This window comes from Eutrigla gurnardus, assembly GCF_963514095.1.
Source record: "Eutrigla gurnardus genome assembly, chromosome: 4".
NCBI lineage: Eukaryota > Metazoa > Chordata > Actinopteri > Perciformes > Triglidae > Eutrigla > Eutrigla gurnardus.
This window is the reverse complement of record NC_139918.1, coordinates 3,284,734-3,305,801: the sequence shown is the minus strand read 5'-3', so window position 1 is coordinate 3,305,801 and position 21,068 is coordinate 3,284,734. Positions and strand designations below refer to the sequence as shown.

The following is a 21,068-nucleotide window of genomic DNA, read 5'->3' as shown; positions in this document are numbered from 1 at the left end:
TAAACTCTGATAGGGTGCAATGTAACGCTCTTATTTTGAAGACAAATTTGTTGTCTAAATCGTTTCCTCCGCCGCAACAACTTCACTTGCAGAAGGATGCCAGAGAATTCACAGAGACGCTGGAGAAGTTTGTGATATTTTCCTCCCGGATTTTTGAGATGAAGGAATTAAACGCCTGTCCCAAATAAATGCCTTGTCTGTTAAGTGATCGAAACAAATTATTATTTGATATTTTACGGTATGATAGGTGACGAGACGCGACTCATCATGACTGACAGGCATCAAGGCCACTCAGCGTTACCTGACCGAGCCGCCCCCAGATACTTCATTCACAAAAACAGGGCCTGTGGAAATGCAGGGATAAGTCTCATAAATTCACTTGCTCACCTGTCTTGCCAAATGCATTGCTTGTCTTTTTTTGTTGAACAGATTGCAAAGTGGCACTTTTATTTTCTCTATTTTTGAACTTGATACAAGTTATGACACAGCTGCACTTTTATTTTCTCTATTTTTGACCTTGCTGTTATTTAACGTTATTGCGTTTCACTGTGACTTTGCCATCATCAAACACCGATTCTGTCGCGATTGTGACTTGGTTTCACATTCTCTACTGATCTGTTGGCCTGCAGGTAAGCCTCAATCATGCTGACTATGTTCACATCTTACAGTTTAGGCTCTGGAGCACTGGACCAAACCCCCATGTGGGATAATAAAGTTGATCTGAATCAGAAAAAAACGATGAATAATAAAATAATACGTTTATTTATAAAGCGCTTTCCATCAAAGTGCTGTACAGCAAGAAGATTAAAAACAGGAAAAGACTGTGTGACACACAGAAGACCAGACCCCTGGGAGCGCAATGAGCGTACAGGCACATACGGCTTCACCAAGTCGGATAGATAGGAAGGAGCTATGCCTTCTACTGCTTCATAGGTGAGGAGCAACACCTTAAAATCAGCTCTACTCTGAACTGGAAGCCAATAAAGAGAGGCCAGCACTGGGCGAATATGTTCGAATTTACTTGCCCCGTCAAAATGCAAGCTGCTGCATTTTGGACAATTCGCAGATGTTGGGTACTTTTTTTTTTTTTGGCTAACCGGGTAAGAGGGCATTGCAATAATCCAGTCGGGAAGTCACAAATGCATGAGTTAGACAATTATTATGCATCCTTAAGTGACAAGGCAGGCCTGAACTTGATGGTACTTGCAGAGATGTTTCATCGCTCACCAGGGAAACTGAAGAAAATGCTGCTTTTCCGAAGCATCAACCACAGCCAGGAGTAAAAACAACAGGACGGGTTTATTCTGCTTAGAGCAGCACATTTCTCTCTTAATGACTGGATTTGTGTTCAGCATTGTATTTCCTTTTTGGCCAGTAGTAGTTGTATGGGATTTGCCAGAGGCCACAGAGCTTTGTTGCCAAGCTGCAGCTCTCTCAGCCTTAGGTGCATTTAGAAAGTGGACATGAAGCTGCGGAGCCTCCCACACACACCAAAGCAGACGTGGGCTTGACCCATTCCTGCAGGCATTCATTCATAGTTACACTGCACCTGAACATGTTCAATAAACTGAAAACATGACAGACTGCTCTCACATCAGCACAAGCTTTGAAATTGCCAGAATATGATCTGCCTTTTCATCTGTGTGTGAAAGAGAAAAAATGACTTCTATTGGACGAGAACATGCTTTCCCTAATGCTCTCTCTTCTGAGCTGCCTAATGGAGATTAGTATGGTGTCCAAATGTCAAATGTCACAACGAAATTTAAGTTTCTGTTCCGATGATCAGACATTAGGAGCAGGCTTGGAACTGAAATAACCTGGAATCCTAGCAATGTCTTTATATTATTTTCAAATGTACTGAATTATTGAAATGAGGTTAAAACAAACAAAAAAAACCACCTCCATTTCTTCTGCCCACCGTCACACTCGCCTGTTCCAATGTGGTGTTCGAGGAACACCCAAAGACTATTGAGAGACTGACACAGTGTTGCTTTAGTATAGATTATGCCGAAATTTATCCCACAAGTATGCAAAATTACAATCTGCATGACATCATTCTTTTGAAGATTAGATTTAACAAATCTTCAGAGACAAGCTCTAGTTTAATGTTAAGTCTTCACTGTTTATTTATTATCTCCCTGAATATTAAAGAATGTGAATATATATATAACCTCATGTTCAGTCGTCAAACACAAGTACATACACATGGATGAAAGCACATTCCTCCTCTCTCTGTCACACACACACACACACACACATTCATGTTGATCTGCAGCCTTTGTTGTGTCTGACACCATCAGTGAGGGATTAATCAGCTGAGCTGCAGACTTTGCAGCTTCTTGAACCCATAAATTATTCCGACTGCAGAGCGCACTGATGCTTCTGCTGCAAGGCCAGATAGCAGCAGAGACCATCATATTAAACGCAAGCATGGGTATGGGTATGGGTATGGGTCCCCCCACCTCTCTTCGCTTCACAGCAGGGCCAACTCCCAACCAGAGATGATAAATCAATTTGTTAAGACACAGCTCTGCATTAAAGAGATGGCTGTCTCCAAAAAAATCCATTCACACCAGCTAGTTTAGCCTTTTAAACCGAATCCTAATGTGTGAGTGCATGGCTGTGTAATTGTGCAGCTTGGCTTCAGGCTAACACTTGTTAGCACAGTTAATGTCTTCGTGGCAATGATTGACGTGAAGAAATGTTCATGCACGGCATGTCAATCTGGCATGGCAGTTTAGTCTGCTACATTTGGGAACTCAGTTGTGAACTACATTTGCATTATTGATTGCAAAACAACAACACTGGCTTAGATTGTGGGACATGCAATACATTTTTATTCATTGGTCATTCCTGTGTTGAGTGCATTGAGACAACTGGCAGATCGGACTCAGAATACATCGAAGCATTTGGAACATTAGCTTGATTTTTGCATGTTACAAACATTTTCTGTCTGTCAAGGTTAAATGTAGATTGTATCAGATACATCACTTATAGATTCATTAGTATGAGGATGTCCTTGTTACAGAGCTGGTCCAGTTAAAATAGTTAATTATTAAGATGTGGAGAATGTTAATATATCATTGTTATTCAAACAAGTAGATACGCACGTCTCCTAGCATTGGACCCCATGACATCACCTCATGTGGAAGTGAAAGACACTTCTTACTGAGTGATGGTGCAGACTTGAATCGATTAAAATAATGGTATTTATACAACAAATTGTCAGAAAGTACAGCTGAATATTGAAACGATTAAATAAATGAATTGTTTGAATCAGTGTATGATGTTAGAGCATCTCTATCTTCTGTACTGTGATGTATTTCACAGTGAAACTGAATATTCAGCAGTGTACAGTGACAAGGGGGATTCAAATTTAATCCTTTGCATTTGATTGGGCCACTAAAAGATGGGCGGGCTAAAAGGTGCGATACGCAGCATATTCTGTTAGCCACTATGATCCTCCACATTTACATCTTATTGACTTGCTTTTAACTGTATCCAGCCCCACATTTTAGCAGACAGGTTAAAGGGCATTCATAACATTGATGCTGGCCTGATTTGCTGGCTGATGGACTTTTGAAGTGGGAGGTCACAACAGGTGAATGGGGTTTTATCAGATGTCGTCACAGTGCTGCATCCTCTCCCCTCTTTTTATTTGTTTTGTATAGTAACGAATGCCAAAGCCGCCATGACGGGCACCACATCATCAAGTTTGTGAACGATTCTGTGATTGTGTCCCTCCTCAGCAGGGAAAACTCTGAGCAGGGTCCTGTAGTGAGTGATTTTTTTTGACTGGTGCGAATCATCCTTGTTAAATATCAATGTGGCAAAAACGAAGGAGATGTGTATTAATTAGGGCTGTCAAAAGATTGATTTTTTAATCGCGATTAATCGCATTTTGTCCATAGTTAACTCGCGATTAATCGCAAATTAATCGCATTTTTTGGCACATTTTTTTTTCTTCTTCTAAATGTACCTTAATGTATTTTTTTCATATTCTTAATACTTTTAACAACATAAGGGCAAATATACTTGATTTATGAAAAGGTTTATTTAACACTTCAAATATCCCCTTACCAAAACATGGGATCAAAACAGGGTTATAAGAATATATCACAAACAATTAAAGTGAACATGTCACAGGAGATAGTGTAACAGGAGATAAGTACAGTTAGGATATAAGTGCATTGGCTTGCAAGTGATATCTCAGACTGGACGTGCTTCTATGGTAGCTCATTTCATATCCACAGGATGCGCAGATGACTTTGGTCTTATCGACTGAACCATCTGGCAGTCTTTTGAAGGTGAATTTGCCGTTCACAAATCGATTTTAAACGCGTGTGGACGCGCCGCTTCCCAGTATTGCACGCTTGGTGGGCTGCCACTAGAGGATGATTGACAGGCGCTCTCCTTTAAACAACAACTTTTTGCGAGCGTTCGCGAGCGTTCCCGAGGCGGCGAGTCGAGCCCGGCGCCTCTGATTAGCATAAAGTAGATTCGACTTATACTTTAGGCAAATGAGGAGCGGCCAACTCGCGCGCCGTCTCTCGGCATTCGCCACAACGCCACCAGAATGCGTTGCACGGCTTTTCACATAGACAATGAATGGGACGCGGGGAAACACCGCTGCCTGTGGACAGGCACCTTCCCTCTGGATCAAGACTACAGGTGCCACCGACGGCCATAAATCATACAATGCGCGTTTTTTTTTTTTTTAAATACCGAGCGTTAATCGCGCGTTAAAAAAATTAACGGCGTTAAGAGGATGTTGCGTTAACGCGTTATTAACGCGTTAACTTTGACAGCCCTAGTATTAATTTAAAGAAAAGTCTACTACCACCTGTAGTGATGGACAACTGGGCTGTCCAACTTGTGCAGCAATAAAAATCATCAACAATAAACTGTGCTTTGAGCCCCATGTTGATGCTGTGTATTAATACATATCAGTGAAGTTTTGCAGTTCATGAAAATGTTTTATTCCTGTTGTATTGAATCTGTTCTTACAGTTTCTTTTCTCAGCTGGCACGTGTCACTTTCTGAAAAATTGCCTGCAAGGCACTGTAAAGGTGTGCAACAAAATTGCTGCAACATTATTGAATAACCTCCATGACCTGTATCAGGTCAGGTCTTTGAGGAAAGTTAAATCCATCCTGGCTGATCCGAGCCATCCACTGAGGTGCACATTTATACTGCTAGCATCAGATACAATCTGGTGGTGCAGACCAAATAGGTTCACACGGTTTATTCCAGCTGCTGTCAGCATTGTGAAATGACTCCCTTGAAATACATGTTTGTATTTATTTTGTTGTTGTATTTATTTATGTAATGTCTGTGTGTGTTGTATTACTGCTGGCTGTAAACCAAATTGCTCTTGGATAATTGGCGATAAAGATAACTTGAGTGGAGTAGTTAAGGTGGCCTGGTAGCGAAAGGAGATAACTCTTGATGCATCCACGGGCCAGGAGGACATTTTACATAAGTAAGGAGATAGTTTTGGTCGGAAAGGATGGTTGGAGACAGAATCAAAGATAACATGGACATGCTGGGACCTTCTGTTTTCTCTGAGGAAAGTAGAACTCCAGGTTCATGAAACGTGGAAGTTAGAATGTGGAGACCGTATGCTGGGGGTGAAAATGCCACTTGACTGTGAGAAAATCATCTAAGAGATGGATGATGTACAGGAGTTTATCATTATTATCCAGGATCCAGCAGAGTGCTTTGGATAAAGAGTCTAACTAATCCCAACCCGCCTGAAGGTCAGACGCTAGGCGATATAAGATATACCCTTCCAAAGGATGCCGAAATGATGCCAGAAGTCGGGGGATGAGAAAGACATTGAAGGTGCTGGTGATAACTCTTGGCCTGTGAGACATCTTGTGGCATGATTGATTGTCATTACTGCATGAAGAGGTCCGGCCAGGGAATTAGGCTATTCATGCTTGGGCCAGTCAGGAATGTCATTAAGTTCCCTAGTCAGGAGGAATCTGGCCTACCAGAAAATCTGTACTAATGTGAGGTACTATTGCAGAGAGATTTGTTTCCTCCATTTCTGAAATAACAGCGTCAGCACGGCAGGAGGAAAATGTCAATGCTGACAGATATGTACACATTCATTCTTGAGGCAAAGACACAGATTTCCAGTATTCAGTTCAAATTCATGTCCATTTGTGTCTTTGTATTGACTTTGATTGCAATAACAACTTGCCAGAAATGTGCTCTGGGTTTGGAATGAACACAGCATCAGGATGTGAAAATGAAAGAAAAAACATATATTTTGATTTCCACTGCTTTCCTTGGAAAGACCCATCCTGCACAGATTTAAAGCTCTTAGATTGGCCTATCGTATATGCTGTCTGAGGTACTGGAGTCTGATTGTTTCAGGTGCATTGTTCTGACCAATGTGTTACCCTGACCCTACTCAAGGTCAATGCCAAACCTATCGGCTCTGCCTCAAGTCTTACTACGAAATGCAGAAATTCCCAATTACGTAGAAAAGGAACATCAGGGAACTGATAAACTGTTACAGGTGACACTTCTTGCAGCTATTTAGATATCTAGATTAAAGCAGAGAGAGAGACAAAAATGATGAAATGCTGTGGTTTATGATCATATTAATAATGCATATTCAGTCATGTGGTGAGTAATCAAGGGGTAAATCTCAGAATTAAAACAAATACTTTATTCTTAACCTCCTTGTTTCTTCATCATCTTGCTGGCTTTGTTTCCCTCTTTCCCCCTGTCTTCATCCTTAGCTGCATTTCTGGTCAATACTTCACATCTCTTCTGTTCTTCTTCATCAGGTGATACAGACCATCCGAGCAGCAGATCTGGACAACTTTGCGAATGGAAGGTTTTCCTTCTACGTGCCTGCTGGGCTTCCAGCCAATCCAAATTTTACCTTGAAGGACAATGGAGGTAAGACTCAAGTGAGCACATGAGTTGTTTAACATGAGAACACAGATTTAGTCCGACGTACGGCTGGAGAGCCAGGAACCATCGGGTTACTCGGGCGTTGGTGTCCTTGTGTCGGGCCATCCACACCAACGGAACATGATCGGTCACCAGGGTGAACTGCCTTCCCAGGAGATAATATCTCAACTTCTCCACGGCCCACTTGATCGCCAGACATTCCCGTTCCACGGTTGAATAATTCTTCTCACTGGGCGTCAGCTTACGGCTGATGTACGTGATGGGGTGTTCCTCACCTTCTTGCACTTGGGCCAGGACGGCACCCACCCCGGTTTCCGACGCGTCGGTTTGGACCACTAGGGGAAGGGAGAAGTCAGGTGTCACCAGCACGGGGTCGGAGCAGAGGGTGTCCTTCAGTCCCTGGAATGCTTTTTCTGCCTCCGGGGTCCACCGTATCCGGTCTGGCTGTTTCTTCTTCGTATACTCCGTGAGGGGTCCTGCGAGAGAGGAGAAGTGAGGAACAAAGCGGCGGTAATAACTGGCTAAGCCCAGGAATGTTCTCACCTGGCGCTTGCTCTGGGGGCAAGGCCACTCGCGGATCGCCTCGACCTTCCCCACCTGGGGTTTCACACAGCCCCTGCCGATGGCGAAGCCTAGGTAATTGGCTTCTTGTAGGCCGAGGCGACACTTCTTGGCGTTGGCGGTGAGCCCCGCCTCCCACAGAGCCTGGAGTACCGCGCTCAGTTGTTCCAGATGGGTTCCCCACTCCTCCCCATGGATCACGATGTCGTCCAGGTACGCCGCCGCGTATTCCCGGTGGGGCCGGAGTACCTGGTCCATCAAGTGCTGGAATGTGGCAGGGGCCCCGTGTAATCCGAACGGGAGTCGGAGGTACTGGAAAAGCCCCTCGGGGGTCGCGAAGGCGGTCTTTTTGCGGGCTTCGGGGGAGAGGGGCACCTGCCAATATCCCTTAGTCAGGTCGAGGGTGGAAATGTACCGGGCCTTTCCCAGGCGTTCTATCAGCTCATCCACCCGCGGCATGGGGTATGCATCGAATTGAGATATGGCGTTGAGGTGCCGGAAGTCGTTGCAAAACCGTAACGAACCATCGGGTTTGGGGACTAGGACGATGGGGCTACACCACTCACTCCGGGACTCTTCTATAATGCCTGCTTGTAGCATTTTCTGGACCTCTTCTCTAATGGCCTGTCTCCTCGCCTCGGGGACACGGTAGGGTCTTAGTTTTACCTTCCTGCCGGGGGTTGTGTGGATGGGGTGTTTGATGAGGGTGGTGTAGCCCGCCTCGGTGGAAAAAACCCGGTGGTGCCTCTGCATCAGCTCCCGGAGGTCCTGGGTCTGTCGGGGCGTGAGCTGCTCTCCCATGGGCACTGCCTCCGGCACTGTCATGTGCGGCTTCTGTGGGGGAGAGAGAAACAGACACGCCTCGCGGGCCACCCACTTTTTCAGGAGGTTTATGTGGTATATTTTGGTGGGGTGTCGTCTACCTGGCTGTCGTACCCTGTAGTTAACTTCGCCCGTCCTCTCGATCACCTCATATGGCCCCTGCCACCGCGCCAGGAACTTGCACTCCACAGTGGGAACTAACACCAGGACTTAATCCCCCACCTGGAACTCGCGGGGTTGCGCTCCCCTTTTGTAGACCCGTGCCTGTGCCGTTTGGGCCTTGGCCATGTGCTCTCTCACGAGCGGCCACAGCGTCGTCATTCGCTTACGGAGGCCCTCCACCTTTGTCGGACGGCTGGCTCGCAGTACTGCCTGTGCCGCGAGGTGTCCCTCAATGAGCGCCACCAGCTGTTCTGCGCTCTGGGGGTTGCTCTGGCATGCGAGCCGCTTCGCCTCGTAGGGCAGGGCACGGAGGTATCGGTCCATGATCGCCCTCTCCACCGGACCTGGGACAGCGGGCTCACTGGTCAGCCACCAGTTCATGAGCCTGGTCAGCTCATACATTTGCATATGCGGGGACTCGGCGGGGTTGAAGGTCCATTCATGCACCCGCTGGGCCCTTGAGATGAGGGTGTGCCCTAGCCGCTTCAGGATCTCCGCTTTCAGCTTTTCATTCCGGAGAGGAAGGGCCGTCCTTTCAAACGTTAGGAGGAAAGTCTCCACCTCGTCTTCTTCCTTCTGCTTCACCAGAAATCTCGCGGGGTCTATTCGGTTCCCCTGGTCCCGTTCGAGGAGCCTTCGAGTCAGTGCGCCGGTCTGCTCCAGCTGCGCCCGCTGTAGCTCCAGCAGCTGTGCGCAGAGACCGGCGTAATCAGGATCGGGATTCATGGTTACGACTTGGTGCGGCTTTCCCCTGATATTGGTCAGATCCTCTATGCCCGCATCTTCCACCAGCGTAGCGCCCTCGGGGTTACGGGAAGGCGCTACATGACCAATTTCAGGGAAAAGAGGGCTGTCCACACCAAATTCACAGTCAATGTTCTTTATTAAAGACTGATGCAGGGTTGCTGTCGATGCCGTGGAGTGAGGGCTGGCTTGAGGGGGCTGAGGCTGAGGCGACGTCGTTGGGCGAGAGCGGGGTTCGGTACACGGGGACGGGCAGTCATACGGTCCGGGGCTCGGCGGGAGATGCGGCGGTCAGGCAGGCGGGGGTCGAAGCAGAGGCGGGTAGTCAGACGGTCCGGGGGTCGATCAGGGCTCTCCTACAGAAGCGGGTCATACACAGGGTTTTTCGTTTTCTCTCTCTCTCTTAACATCTCCTTACTCTCCACACGAACGTGTTCTCCGTCGTCTCCTTTTATCCCCTCCTGTCGTCTTGCGATGATTTCCTCCCAGCCGTGTTCCTCCACGCAGGTGATTCTGATGGGCAATCGGAACTCCATATATGGCACGCCCTCCGTTCACTGCGCTGTGCCTTGGAGGGATAGAGTGAGGCGGCAACAGCGGTACATAAACGTTATTTATTATGCTCCCCGGTTCCCTCCTCCTTACCTCTGTCCCGCGGGCGCCACAATATATACAAAAGTATTTGTATGTATATATATATAAAGTATTTGCTCACCTGCCTTGACTTGCTGATTCTTAATCCATAGGGGTTAATATGACGTCGGTCCACCCTTTGCAGCTATAACAGCTTCAACTCTTCTGGAAGGCTTTCCACAAGGTTTAGGAGTGTGTTTATGGGACTTTTTGACCATTCTTCCAGAAGTGTATTTGTGAGGTGTTGGAGGGAAGGCCTGGCTCTCAGTCTCCACTCTAATTCATCCCAAAGGTGTTCTATCGGGTTGAGGTCAGGACTCTGTGCAGGCCAATCAAGTTAATCCACACCAAACTCTCTCCTCCATGTCTTTATGGACCTTGCTTTGTGCACTGGTGTACAGTCATGTTGGAACAGGAAGGGGCCATCCCCAAACTGTTCCACAAAGTTGGGACCTTTAAAGTCACAATTAGATTTCTTGTTTGACAATTTAGCTTGGATTTGTTAACATCAACAGATCATTGGTTTGGTGTCCTACCCTGACAACTCTCATTTATATTTTCTTCTTAACAAAACAAAACTACATGACACCTTTTATTAGCAGTGGACAGATAGGAAAGATAGGAGAGAGAGTGTGACATGCAGCAATACTCTGGCCGGTATTCGAACCGGGGTCGGCTGCGTACGCGTACGTGCGTACATGGCATGCGCTCTAACCACTCCACCACATGTGCGGCAAAATTTGAATACATTTTAAATATGAAATAACAATATAATATTAACATATTAAACCAGTCAATTGGGAACAAAAAAGATCCACTGCATGGCAGGACGGTACTTTACAACTGAATACAGGATAAGCGGTAGACGATGGATGGATGGATGCATCAACTTTGCATCCAATCATGCTGCACGAAAAATTTGCTTTGCATTTGGCATTAGAAGACAGCATCCAGCTCTCGTCATAGATTCATCACCCCTGCACTGTTTCTCAATGTGCCGTGTCCTCACAGAGGGCCCTCATAAGCACACTAATTCTGCATATTTTCAGCCTTCCCCAAACAGTTGCTTCGCACTCAACTGTTTCCCAGTACATGTCACTGAACTCAGCTGTCACTCAAGTACTACCGAGTACTACCGAGTACTACTGAGACTCAAGTACTGAGAACTAGTAGGTACTATGTACTTGTGAGAACTACTAGGTACAATGTATTGTCAAACAATGACATGTACTTGTGTCTCATTTTAAAGTTTAAATGGAGTTTCTAGGTGAAAGTATGGCTGAGCTGAAGACGTTTGACTAAAAAAACTACATTTCCCATTACTAAATGTAGTTTTTAGTACATTCCTGTCCACCAATCAGAGCACACCACTCGTGTCTCCATTTTAAAGTTTAAATGGAGTTTCTAGGTCAAAGTCTGCCCGAGTAGAAGACGTTTGACTAAAAAAACTACATTTCCCACTACTAAATGTAGTTTTTAGTACATTCCTGTCCACCAATCAGAGCACACCACTCATCTCTCCATTTTAAAGTTTAAATGGAGTTTCTAGGTGAAAGTATGGCTGAGCTGAAGACGTTTGACTAAAAAAACTACATTTCCCACTACTAAATGTAGTTTTTTGTCCACCAATCAGAGCACACCACTCGTGTCTCCATTTTAAAGTTTAAATGGAGTTTCTAGGTGAAAGTATGCCCGAGCAGAAGACGTTTGACTAAAAAAACTACATTTCCCACTACTAAATGTAGTTTTTAGTACATTCCTGTCCACCAATCAGAGCACACCACTCGTCTCTCCATTTTAAAGTTGAAATGGAGTTTCTAGGTGAAAGTATGGCTGAGCTGAAGACGTTTGACTAAAAAAAAATAAGTACTACCGAGTACTACCGAGTACTACTGAGACTCAAGTACTGAGAACTACTAGGTACAATGTATTGTCAAACAGTTGAGTGCTTTGCACTCAACTGCTTTGCACTCAACTGTTTCCCAGTACAGGTCACTGAACTCAGCTGTCACTCAAGTCCTACCGAGTACTACCGAGTACTACCGAGTACTACTGAGACTCAAGTACTGAGAACTACTAGGTACAAGGTATTGTCAAACAGTTGAGTGCTTCGCACTCAACTGTTTCCCAGTACATGTCACTGAACTCAGCTGTCACTCAAGTACTACCGAGTACTACCGAGTACTACCGAGTACTACTGAGACTCAAGTACTGAGAACTAGTAGGTACTATGTACTTGTGAGAACTACTAGGTACAATGTATTGTCAAACAATGACATGTACTTGTGTCTCATTTTAAAGTTTAAATGGAGTTTCTAGGTGAAAGTATGGCTGAGCTGAAGACGTTTGACTAAAAAAACTACATTTCCCATTACTAAATGTAGTTTTTAGTACATTCCTGTCCACCAATCAGAGCACACCACTCGTGTCTCCATTTTAAAGTTTAAATGGAGTTTCTAGGTCAAAGTCTGCCCGAGTAGAACACGTTTGACTAAAAAAACTACATTTCCCACTACTAAATGTAGTTTTTAGTACATTCCTGTCCACCAATCAGAGCACACCACTCATCTCTCCATTTTAAAGTTTAAATGGAGTTTCTAGAGCCGTTTCTCAATCTACGTTCTTCTCTGTACTTGCGTTCTGGTGGACTTGTGAAACGTCATCAGTCGCAGCCCAAGTACTGTTCCAATTCAAAAGTCCGCAACCAGCCAAGCACAGTCCAAATTCCCGGATGTGACTTGCTCCGCCCATTTTGTCGGGGATGCATCGGAGTTGACTTGTGTGGACTTCGGACAGCCAGGTATCCCAGAATGCATTTCACATTAACGACGGAGATGGCGCAGGAGAAAACACACAACTGTAAGTTATAAATGTTGAAATACTACTGTTTCTGTGTCACAAAAAGCCTATTTAAGATTTTTTTAGTCGAGAATATGGTTGTTTAAACGTCAAACCTGTGGTCAATTTATCAAGATAGAGCCTATTTTAAAATTTACTCCGAAGTTTTCGGAGATATGAGGTCCGGCAGGATAGCTAGCATGACCGGGCAGTCAGCGATCGTGGTGCCGGCTGAGAACAGCCTTATCTCGGCAAGCCATTTCGAAATGCGTCGCTGGCTCTGTAGTGATTTAACATGAGATATAATTCTTTTTTGGGTTTATCTAACCGCTACTTTTGAGTTTAAAGCTATTAATGATTCCTGTGAAAAATCGGTTTAGTGATTGGAAAAGTAAAGGTTTATATTTTAATTTAACGTTATGTCTAACTATCGTACTAGATCGCTGTCTTTATAACGTTACTTTTTGACCGACTTCTTTGCTCGTCTTTTTTCCCTATTGTATATAAACTGATTATACGTGGCTATAATGATTATTAATGTGTGTAATACAATGTGTATTAAACTAACATGTAAGCAATATTTTTATGAAGGGACAACTGAGGAAACCCGGGCCATCATTGAGTGGCGGGCGGCAAATGAATGCCTCTTCACGGGAATGAGGAATTCCAGTAGGACTGGGTGGGAGTGAGTATTAATCTGAGTGCTTGTATCTATTGCTTGTATGTCTGGCCAGATTTGGGCAGTCTCCATCCTTAATGATGAAAATCTTCTTAATATTTCACTCTGTTGATGTCTAGGGACTTTGTTGCCACTTCTGGTGTCCCTGTTTCAGCCAAACAGGCAAAAAAAAAATGGAACAACTTGAAAGCCAAATACAAGGTAATCTGCCTGCCCGTTCCCAGTTTCCTCTGCTTGTACTTTGTACTGAGAGATATTTTTTTAAATAAATACTTAGCTTTAGTTTGACTGGCCATATATGAAACCTAACACAGACAACAACACAGATGCTGAGGCCCTTGAAATACTTAGAGATTGTGAATACATTCAAACAATCAGTTTCACAGTGTAGTAATTACACCCTATTTTCAGGAGCTTAGGGACCCACCGACAGGAAAAGGGGTAGAGGCTGGAGGTGTGACTGCTGCCACCTGGCAGTGGTATAGTGAGATGGATGCTGCACTCCAGGGGCAGCATTCAATTAGTCCGCCCCTGGTAGTGGCAGCAAATCTCACTGCCACTACAGGTGGTGCAGTCAGCACAACAACCTCTGCCCCTCCTGCAGAAGAAGCTAGGGTGAGCCGGAAGAGGCCCAGGGACAGCGAGGGTCTTCTGGACTTCCTGAAACAGCAGGCAGAGAGGGAAGAGGAGAGGGAGAGGGAGGCTATGGCGAGAGAGGAGGCGAGGGAAAGCGCAGCAACAGAACGGGCCAACAAATATTTGGCACTCTTTGAAAAACTTGTTGAAAAAGTTTAAATAAACATGAAGCATGAAATAAATATGAGGCAGTTCATTTCTTGAAAGCAACAGTGTATTTTTTATATGTACAACAAACCAATTAATTAACAACTTCTTCAAACAAACATTTCACAACTATATACAATTATTTACAAGTCTATATGTAATCATGTACATTGAGACATGCAGGCAGTTGGTGAGGAGCAGAGATCTGGGCAGCAAGCCTTCCACGGACAACATTCCCTGACAGGTCCCTCTCATCTGCTTCTTCAATGGCATCTGGACCTGGGTCAGCCGCCTCCTCCTCCTCCTCCTCCTCCTCTAGAATATCCCCTGCTGCCAAACAAATGTTGTGGAGGATGCAGCAGGCGCCAATGACCTTCGGGGCAAACAGAGGCCGGATCTCCAGGGCCCTCAAAAAGATGGCACGCCACCGCGTCTTGAGGATACCAAAGGTACGCTCAATGATGTTTCTGCCTCTGGCATGGTGCCTGTTATATCTCCCCTCCACTTGGCCTGTTAATTAAAATGCATATAGAAAATGTATGATGTATTTCAAAGTCACTAAAGTAACAATTTGCTGTGTGTGTGTGAGTCTGACCTGCTACAGGCTGCCGGTATGGGGTCATGATGGCAACAGGACGCTGCAGGCATGGGTACCCTCCATCTCCTAACAGGAAGTACCCAGCTGGTGGGTACAGAGCCTGGTGGTACATGGGGGATCTCCTCAGAACAAGTGCATCATGCACTGATCCTGGATTGCCGATGTACACATCCAGGAATGCACCCTTGGCATCACAGATGCCCTGCAGAAGCACAGATGGAAATAGTTTCCTATTTACATAACACTTTTTCTGTGGCTCTGCAGGAGGAAGGATCCTGATGTGGCACCCATCAATGGCACCAGCAGCATAGCGGAATGCCTCATGGCCAGCAAGGCGAGCAAAGCCGGCCCCCACTTCCTCCATCTCTTGTGGTTTCGGGAAATGAATCACACGGTGCAGGATGGTCATCATTTCTTCGACGACGTTGTGGACGGTCCTGCAAACCGTGGAGAGTGGCATGCCGAATATGTCTGCCGTTATCCTGTAGGAGGCTCCACAGGCAAGCCAGTAGACAGTGACCAGCACTTCCAACTCGTGGCTCCATCCATGGGCTTTCTGTCGCGGAAGCATCTGGACCAGCATGTTCATGCTGTCCCTCGACAGCCTGAAGGCTGGTCTCAAGTCAGCTCCACAGAAGAAGGTGGCGAGGATGGGAAGCTGAAAATTAATTTGTGTGTACCTTTTTAAGGGTATCTGGTCCTGTAAAAAAAGAAATGTCTTTAGTTTTTTGCATGTTTTATTAATCATTATATATATTATGTTTCATGTATATTATGTTTTATATATATATTGCTTATCTGTTTTTATTATTTAATATTAATTCCAGTGTATTGTAAATATAAACTGTGTGATAGGAATTGTTGACATCTACCAGAATTAAATTTGCCTCGAACATCAGTCCTGTTTCGTCAGAGGCTTGCTTATACTTGAGAAGGTCTCTATCACTTTCTTTGCTAGATAAAGTGCACACCTTTCTTCCAAGGATCCAAGTCAAAATTAACTGTAGCCTACATGATCAATTTGTATTGATGTCTGTCCTGGTTATTGATTATGATGTATGTGATGGATGAGGTAGTGGTATATTTTGCATTAATGAATTATGTGTGTGCAGCTAACTGAAAATTGCAGGTCAGACTGATTATCAACCTCTTGATGTTTGAGTAACAAGGAGACAAACAGCAGGTATGTATGTGGAATGTAGGCTAATTAATTTTTATATAATCAAAATATATCAACCACACCCCTGTAGGTACCAGTTTGTTACATTTTCATTAACCTCAATTATGTTTTACCGGTATGTGTAATTTTTTTGAGAGGTGTTTGTCCATCCTATATGAATGAGGGGACAGTCTAGAGGATAGTGTAAATATTATAAACACCTCTCAGTATAACCCAGTAGCCTACAGTTTAATAGCACTACAAGTAACCTAAACAAATAGGTCAACACCTCTAAAACATAAAAAAATGGATAGACAGGTTAACAAAAACAGCATAGTAGACAAACGTACCAAGCTTGAGAGATGAGCTATTATGGCCATTGTGGCACGTCTCCTCTCCATCCTCCACCGCATCCTGGCTCTTCTCTCACGGACCCGCCTCCTGAAGTAGGCAGCCTCCTCTGCAGCTTCTTTATAGAGCTTACTCGCAGCAATAGCCACCAATACCTTATTCATATTTGTCGACATTTAATGAGCAATTTCTTCTTTCTTTTCTCCTCTTCTAGTTTGTAAGCTAACTCAACCAAACGCCAATCTCCAACAACATTTTTCCCGCCACTGGCTTTTTATATGTCGGCAACAGATCCTGGAAAATATATTTAATTTACTTTTTTTTTTTCTTAATGAAAAGTAATAGAAGCAGGCCTGTGTTTTGTATCATGTTTCGTTTTATTAAAAATATACATTACAGTAAAGAAATAACTGACGGATGTACGTTTGCTGGGGTAAGTGACCGGTGCACCTGCGAACGCTGTGGGATGGTGACGTCATCAAGTCCGCTGCTGTTCCAATTGCAGAATGTCCGTCCTGCGTCCTCCCGTTCTCCGGAGTCTGGTCTCCCGAGTTGAACTTGCCAAGTCTAAACTCCTGAGACCACAAGTCCGAACTTGGCGTTCTTGGTATTGAGAAACAGCTTAGGTGAAAGTATGGCTGAGCTGAAGACGTTTGACTAAAAAAACTACATTTCCCACTACTAAATGTAGTTTTTAGTACATTCCTGTCCACCAATCAGAGCACACCTGCTGTCAGTTATGAAGATTAGAGCTCCAGAGTGCTGTCACCATAGCAACGGCCCTTGGTGCGTGTGTGTAACTGTCTTTAACCCTCGGGGCACTTTGGGGGACCGTTTGGGTACTTTTGATTTTTGAGTATCAATATCTCTGTCAGTTTAACGCCTACTTTTCTGAAACTTCTCCAAGGAATGTCTTTTAATTTTTAAAACTTTTTTTTTTTCATCCATTTGATTGCAAGATGTATAGAATATACCATAACAAAAATTCCCACACCTGCCACCTTCGGGACCGTGGCGGGCCCCATTAACTCCCATTATAAAACCATAAAATTAGGTTTTTTTGACATACTGTGAAACGATAATTTTTTTCTCTAAAGCCAGCATCAATGTGACTTCCCAAGCCTCTCCCTTCAAAATAACAGAAAAAAAGGTTTGAGGTGTGCTGACTCCCTCAAACCACTGGGGGCAGTAGAGCAAACCACACACAGTTTCAATGGTTGTCTTATCCTGCAGAATGCATGCCAGTGAAGAGGCTGAAATCCACAAAAATGGTCTTAGTGTGTTGGAATTAATATAAAAGAGTGGTGTGAATGTGTTTGAGAATAAATTGTGTGTGTGTGTCTGTGTGTGTGTTTGTGAAAATTAGCTCTTCACAGGCAAATGGAGATTTGTGCATGTCTTTTTTTCTTGATCAAAAGAGAGACTCCACTGCACTGTTGGCTGTGTGGTATAAAATATCAATGCTGTTGCTTCTCTGAAGTCTGCACAACTAGTTTGCAGCCTGGTCAGACTGGTCATTTGTCCAACAGACAGCAGACAGTCATGAGGAGCAGCCTGAGATCAGAGCACAGTGTCACAATAGGAGCCTAGTTCGTATTCTGCAAAATGCATGACCAGAACGGCTCAAATATGGTTTGGGTGTGTTGGGATTGATATAAAAGAGTGGTGTGAATGTGATTGATTGTGTGTGTGTGTGTGTGTGTGTGTGTGTGTGTGTGTGTGTGTCTGTGTCTGTGTGTGTGTGAAATTCAATTCCGAAGGGCCAGGTGGGATTTGTTTATGTTTTTGTTTCTTGATCAAAAGAGACCCTCCTCTGTAGTATTGGCTGTGTGGTTTTACATTTACATTTAGGTCATTTAGCTTTTGTCCAAAGCGACTTACAATAAGTACATTTGTCAAAAGAAAGAAACAAAGAAACCACAACGTATCATTGCCGATAAAGTAAGAGCTAAAAAATAGTCACCACTGAGGACCATAACAGAGAAGAGTCTGGACTTTGTTGAGCAACATTTGTTTGATTTCAGCGATGGTGGTACCAGCCGGCCAGCTGAAGTAGAGGAGCGAAGTGCTCACCTCAGGGCGTGAGGTTTGACCAGTGTAAATGGCCTCATTTATATAGCGCTTTTCTCCAAAGCATGTTTGGAGGTAGATGGGTGCCGTTCAATTGATGGCCTTGAAGGCCAGTGCCATCGTCTTGAATTGGATGCGTGCTGCAACAGGGAGCCAGTGGAGGTCACGGAGGAGGGGGGTCACATGGGAGAATTTGGGTAGATTGAAGATAAGGCGTGCTGCAGCATTCTGGATACGCTGCAATGGTTTAGTTGCAGAGGCCGGGAGTCCGGCCAGGAGAGAGTTGCAGTAGTCAAGGCGGGAGATGACCAGTGCTTGGACCGGGAGTTGTGTTGCATCCTTTGTGAGGAAGGTCAGAATCCTGCGGATATTGTAGAGGGCAAATCTGCAGGATCGGGCCACAGCAGTGATGTTGGGGGTGCAGGATAGTTGGTCATCTAGGATTACACCCAGGTTCCTCGCAGTTGAGGAAGGTAATACTGTGATGCCCTCGACAGTGACCGACAGGTCCATGCGAGGGCAGTCTTTCCCTGGGATGAAGAGGAGTTCGGTTTTATTCAGGTTAAGCTTGAGGTGATGTGCAGTTGTCCAGACAGAGATGTCAGCCAGACAGTCCGAGATGCGAGTTGCAATGTGAGTGTCAGAGGACGGGGGAAAAGAGAGGAACAGCTGGGTGTCATCTGCGTAGCAATGGTAGGAGAATCCATGTGATGTGATAACAGAACCTAGTGATCTGGTGTATAGTGAGAACAGAAGCGGTCCTAATACTGAGCCTTGAGGGTAAGGGTTAGGGTCCAGAGAACAGGGTTTGGACATCGAGCTATTCCATGTGACCTGAAAGGTGCGATTTGATGATGTGAACCAGGCATTTTTGTATGAAAAAAGGGCCTAAAACATAAAATAATAATACTAAGCTTTATATCTTTTGTTAGGTCTGAAATTGTTGAAAAGGTTGATGCAGTGAAAGTGATTTTTTTTTTTTATTTATTCATTTTTTATGACACTTTTATGAGAGGGACTTCATTTTGGCCCGAAAGTAACAGGTGTAAGTTTTTTGGAAAAACCTCTAATGTCTCCAAAAATAATAATGCATCAAAAACAATGATGTTATCAATTTTTGACCTAGTCAAGGCTGTAATAACTTAATCCCCAATAATCCTCTTTGCACCTCATTTTTGGAAAATATTGCATATTTTGTGTTTTTTGCATTGAAATTACACATTTTTTGTATGAAAAAAGGGCCTAAAACATAAAATAATAATAATTTTTACAATGAGCTTTATATCTATTGTTAGGTCTGAAGTTGTTGAAAAGCTTAATGCAGTGAAAGTGAAAAAAAATTAATTAATTCATTTTTTATGACACTTTTATGAGGGGGACCCCATTTGGACCCGAAAGTAACAGGTGTAAGTTTTTGGAAAAAACTCTAATGTCTCCAAAAATAATAATGCATAAAAAACAATGATGTTATCAATTTTTGACCTAGTCAAGGCTGTAATAACTTCATCCCCAATAATCCTCTTTGCACCTCATTTTTGAAAAATATTGCATATTTTGTGCTTTTTGCATTGAAATTAGACATTTTTTGTATGTAAAAAGGGCCTAAAACATAAAATAATAATAATTATTATAATAAGCTTTATATCTATTGTTAGGTCTGAAGTTGTTGAAAAGCTTGATGCAGTGAAAGTGAAATAAAAAATTAATTCATTCATTTTTTATGACACTTTTATGAGAGTGACCCCATTTGGGCCCGAAAGTAACAGGTGTAAGTTTTTGGAAAAAACTCTAATGTCTCCAAAAATAATAATGCATCAAAAACAATGATGTTATCAATTTTTGACCTAGTCAAGGCTGTAATAACTTCATCCCCGATAATCCTCTTTGCACCTCATTTTTGGAAAATATTGCATATTTTGTGCTTTTTGCATTGAAATTAGACATTTTTTGTATGAAAAAAGGGCCTAAAACATAAAATAATAATTATTATTATAATAAGCTTTATATCTATTGTTAGGTCTGAAGTTGTTGAAAAGGTTGATGCAGTGAAAGTGAAAAAAAATCAAAAACATGCATAAAAAACAATGATGTTATCAATTTTTGACCTAGTCAAGGCTGTAATAACTTCATCTCAAATAATCCTCTTTGCACCTAATTTTTGGAAAATATTGCATATTTTCTGTTTTTCGCATAAAAAGTACACAATGTTCGAGTGAGAAAAAGGCTTAAAAACAGAAAAAAAGTTAAAAACTAATAACAAACTTTATATCTAAGGTTAGGTCTGAAGTTGTTGAAAAGGTTTATGCAGTGAAAGTGAAAAAAAAGAAGTGTTTTTTTCTCTTTTTTATGACACTTGTATTGGCGTGGCCCAAACAGGCCCGAAGGTAGTGAGTGTGCGTACATTTTTAAAGTGCCCCGAGGGTTAAGCCTCTCTCTGCCTCTCACTATCGCTCCATTCCGGCTTTGCGGTCGCTCCGAACAAAAGCTTGCCACGCTCACATCGAAACTCCTATCGCCAAGATTTTCGCACCGTTAGCGCCACAAGACTCTGATGAAGACAGTGATGACATTGATGTGATGATATTTTTTCCTAGTGTCAGAAATGTGGACGCTAGGGCGAGTTAGAAATGGAGTTGCTTTCAGGTTTCTTTGAAAATCTGCTTCTCGATTTACATTGGAGCGGATGAGGAGAAAAACAGACTTGGCCGCGCTTAGAGGTTGCTAGTTCAAATTCT

The 21,068-nt window shown here is 43.7% G+C and overlaps 1 protein-coding gene and 1 long non-coding RNA gene across 3 annotated transcripts in view; both read left to right on the top strand.

Moving 5' to 3' along the window:
• Window positions 1-21,068, top strand: part of LOC311012482 (cadherin-18-like) — a gene marked incomplete at its 5' end in the record, with an annotated part of 195,881 nt that overhangs the window by 157,532 nt on the left and 17,281 nt on the right. The window contains one exon of the mRNA XM_084007943.1: window positions 6,804-6,918. Coding sequence (XP_083864069.1) covers window positions 6,804-6,918 — 115 coding nt within the window. The remainder of the gene's footprint in view (window positions 1-6,803; window positions 6,919-21,068) is intronic.
• LOC311012811 lies at window positions 12,588-15,677 on the top strand. 2 transcript variants are annotated; one of them, XR_014597076.1, is made up of 5 exons: window positions 12,588-12,714; window positions 13,285-13,378; window positions 13,492-13,573; window positions 14,331-14,840; window positions 15,018-15,677. It is a non-coding gene; the product is annotated as an uncharacterized lncRNA (long non-coding RNA). The 2 variants fall into 2 exon arrangements; XR_014597077.1 differs by having other exon boundaries at window positions 12,592-12,714; window positions 14,339-14,840.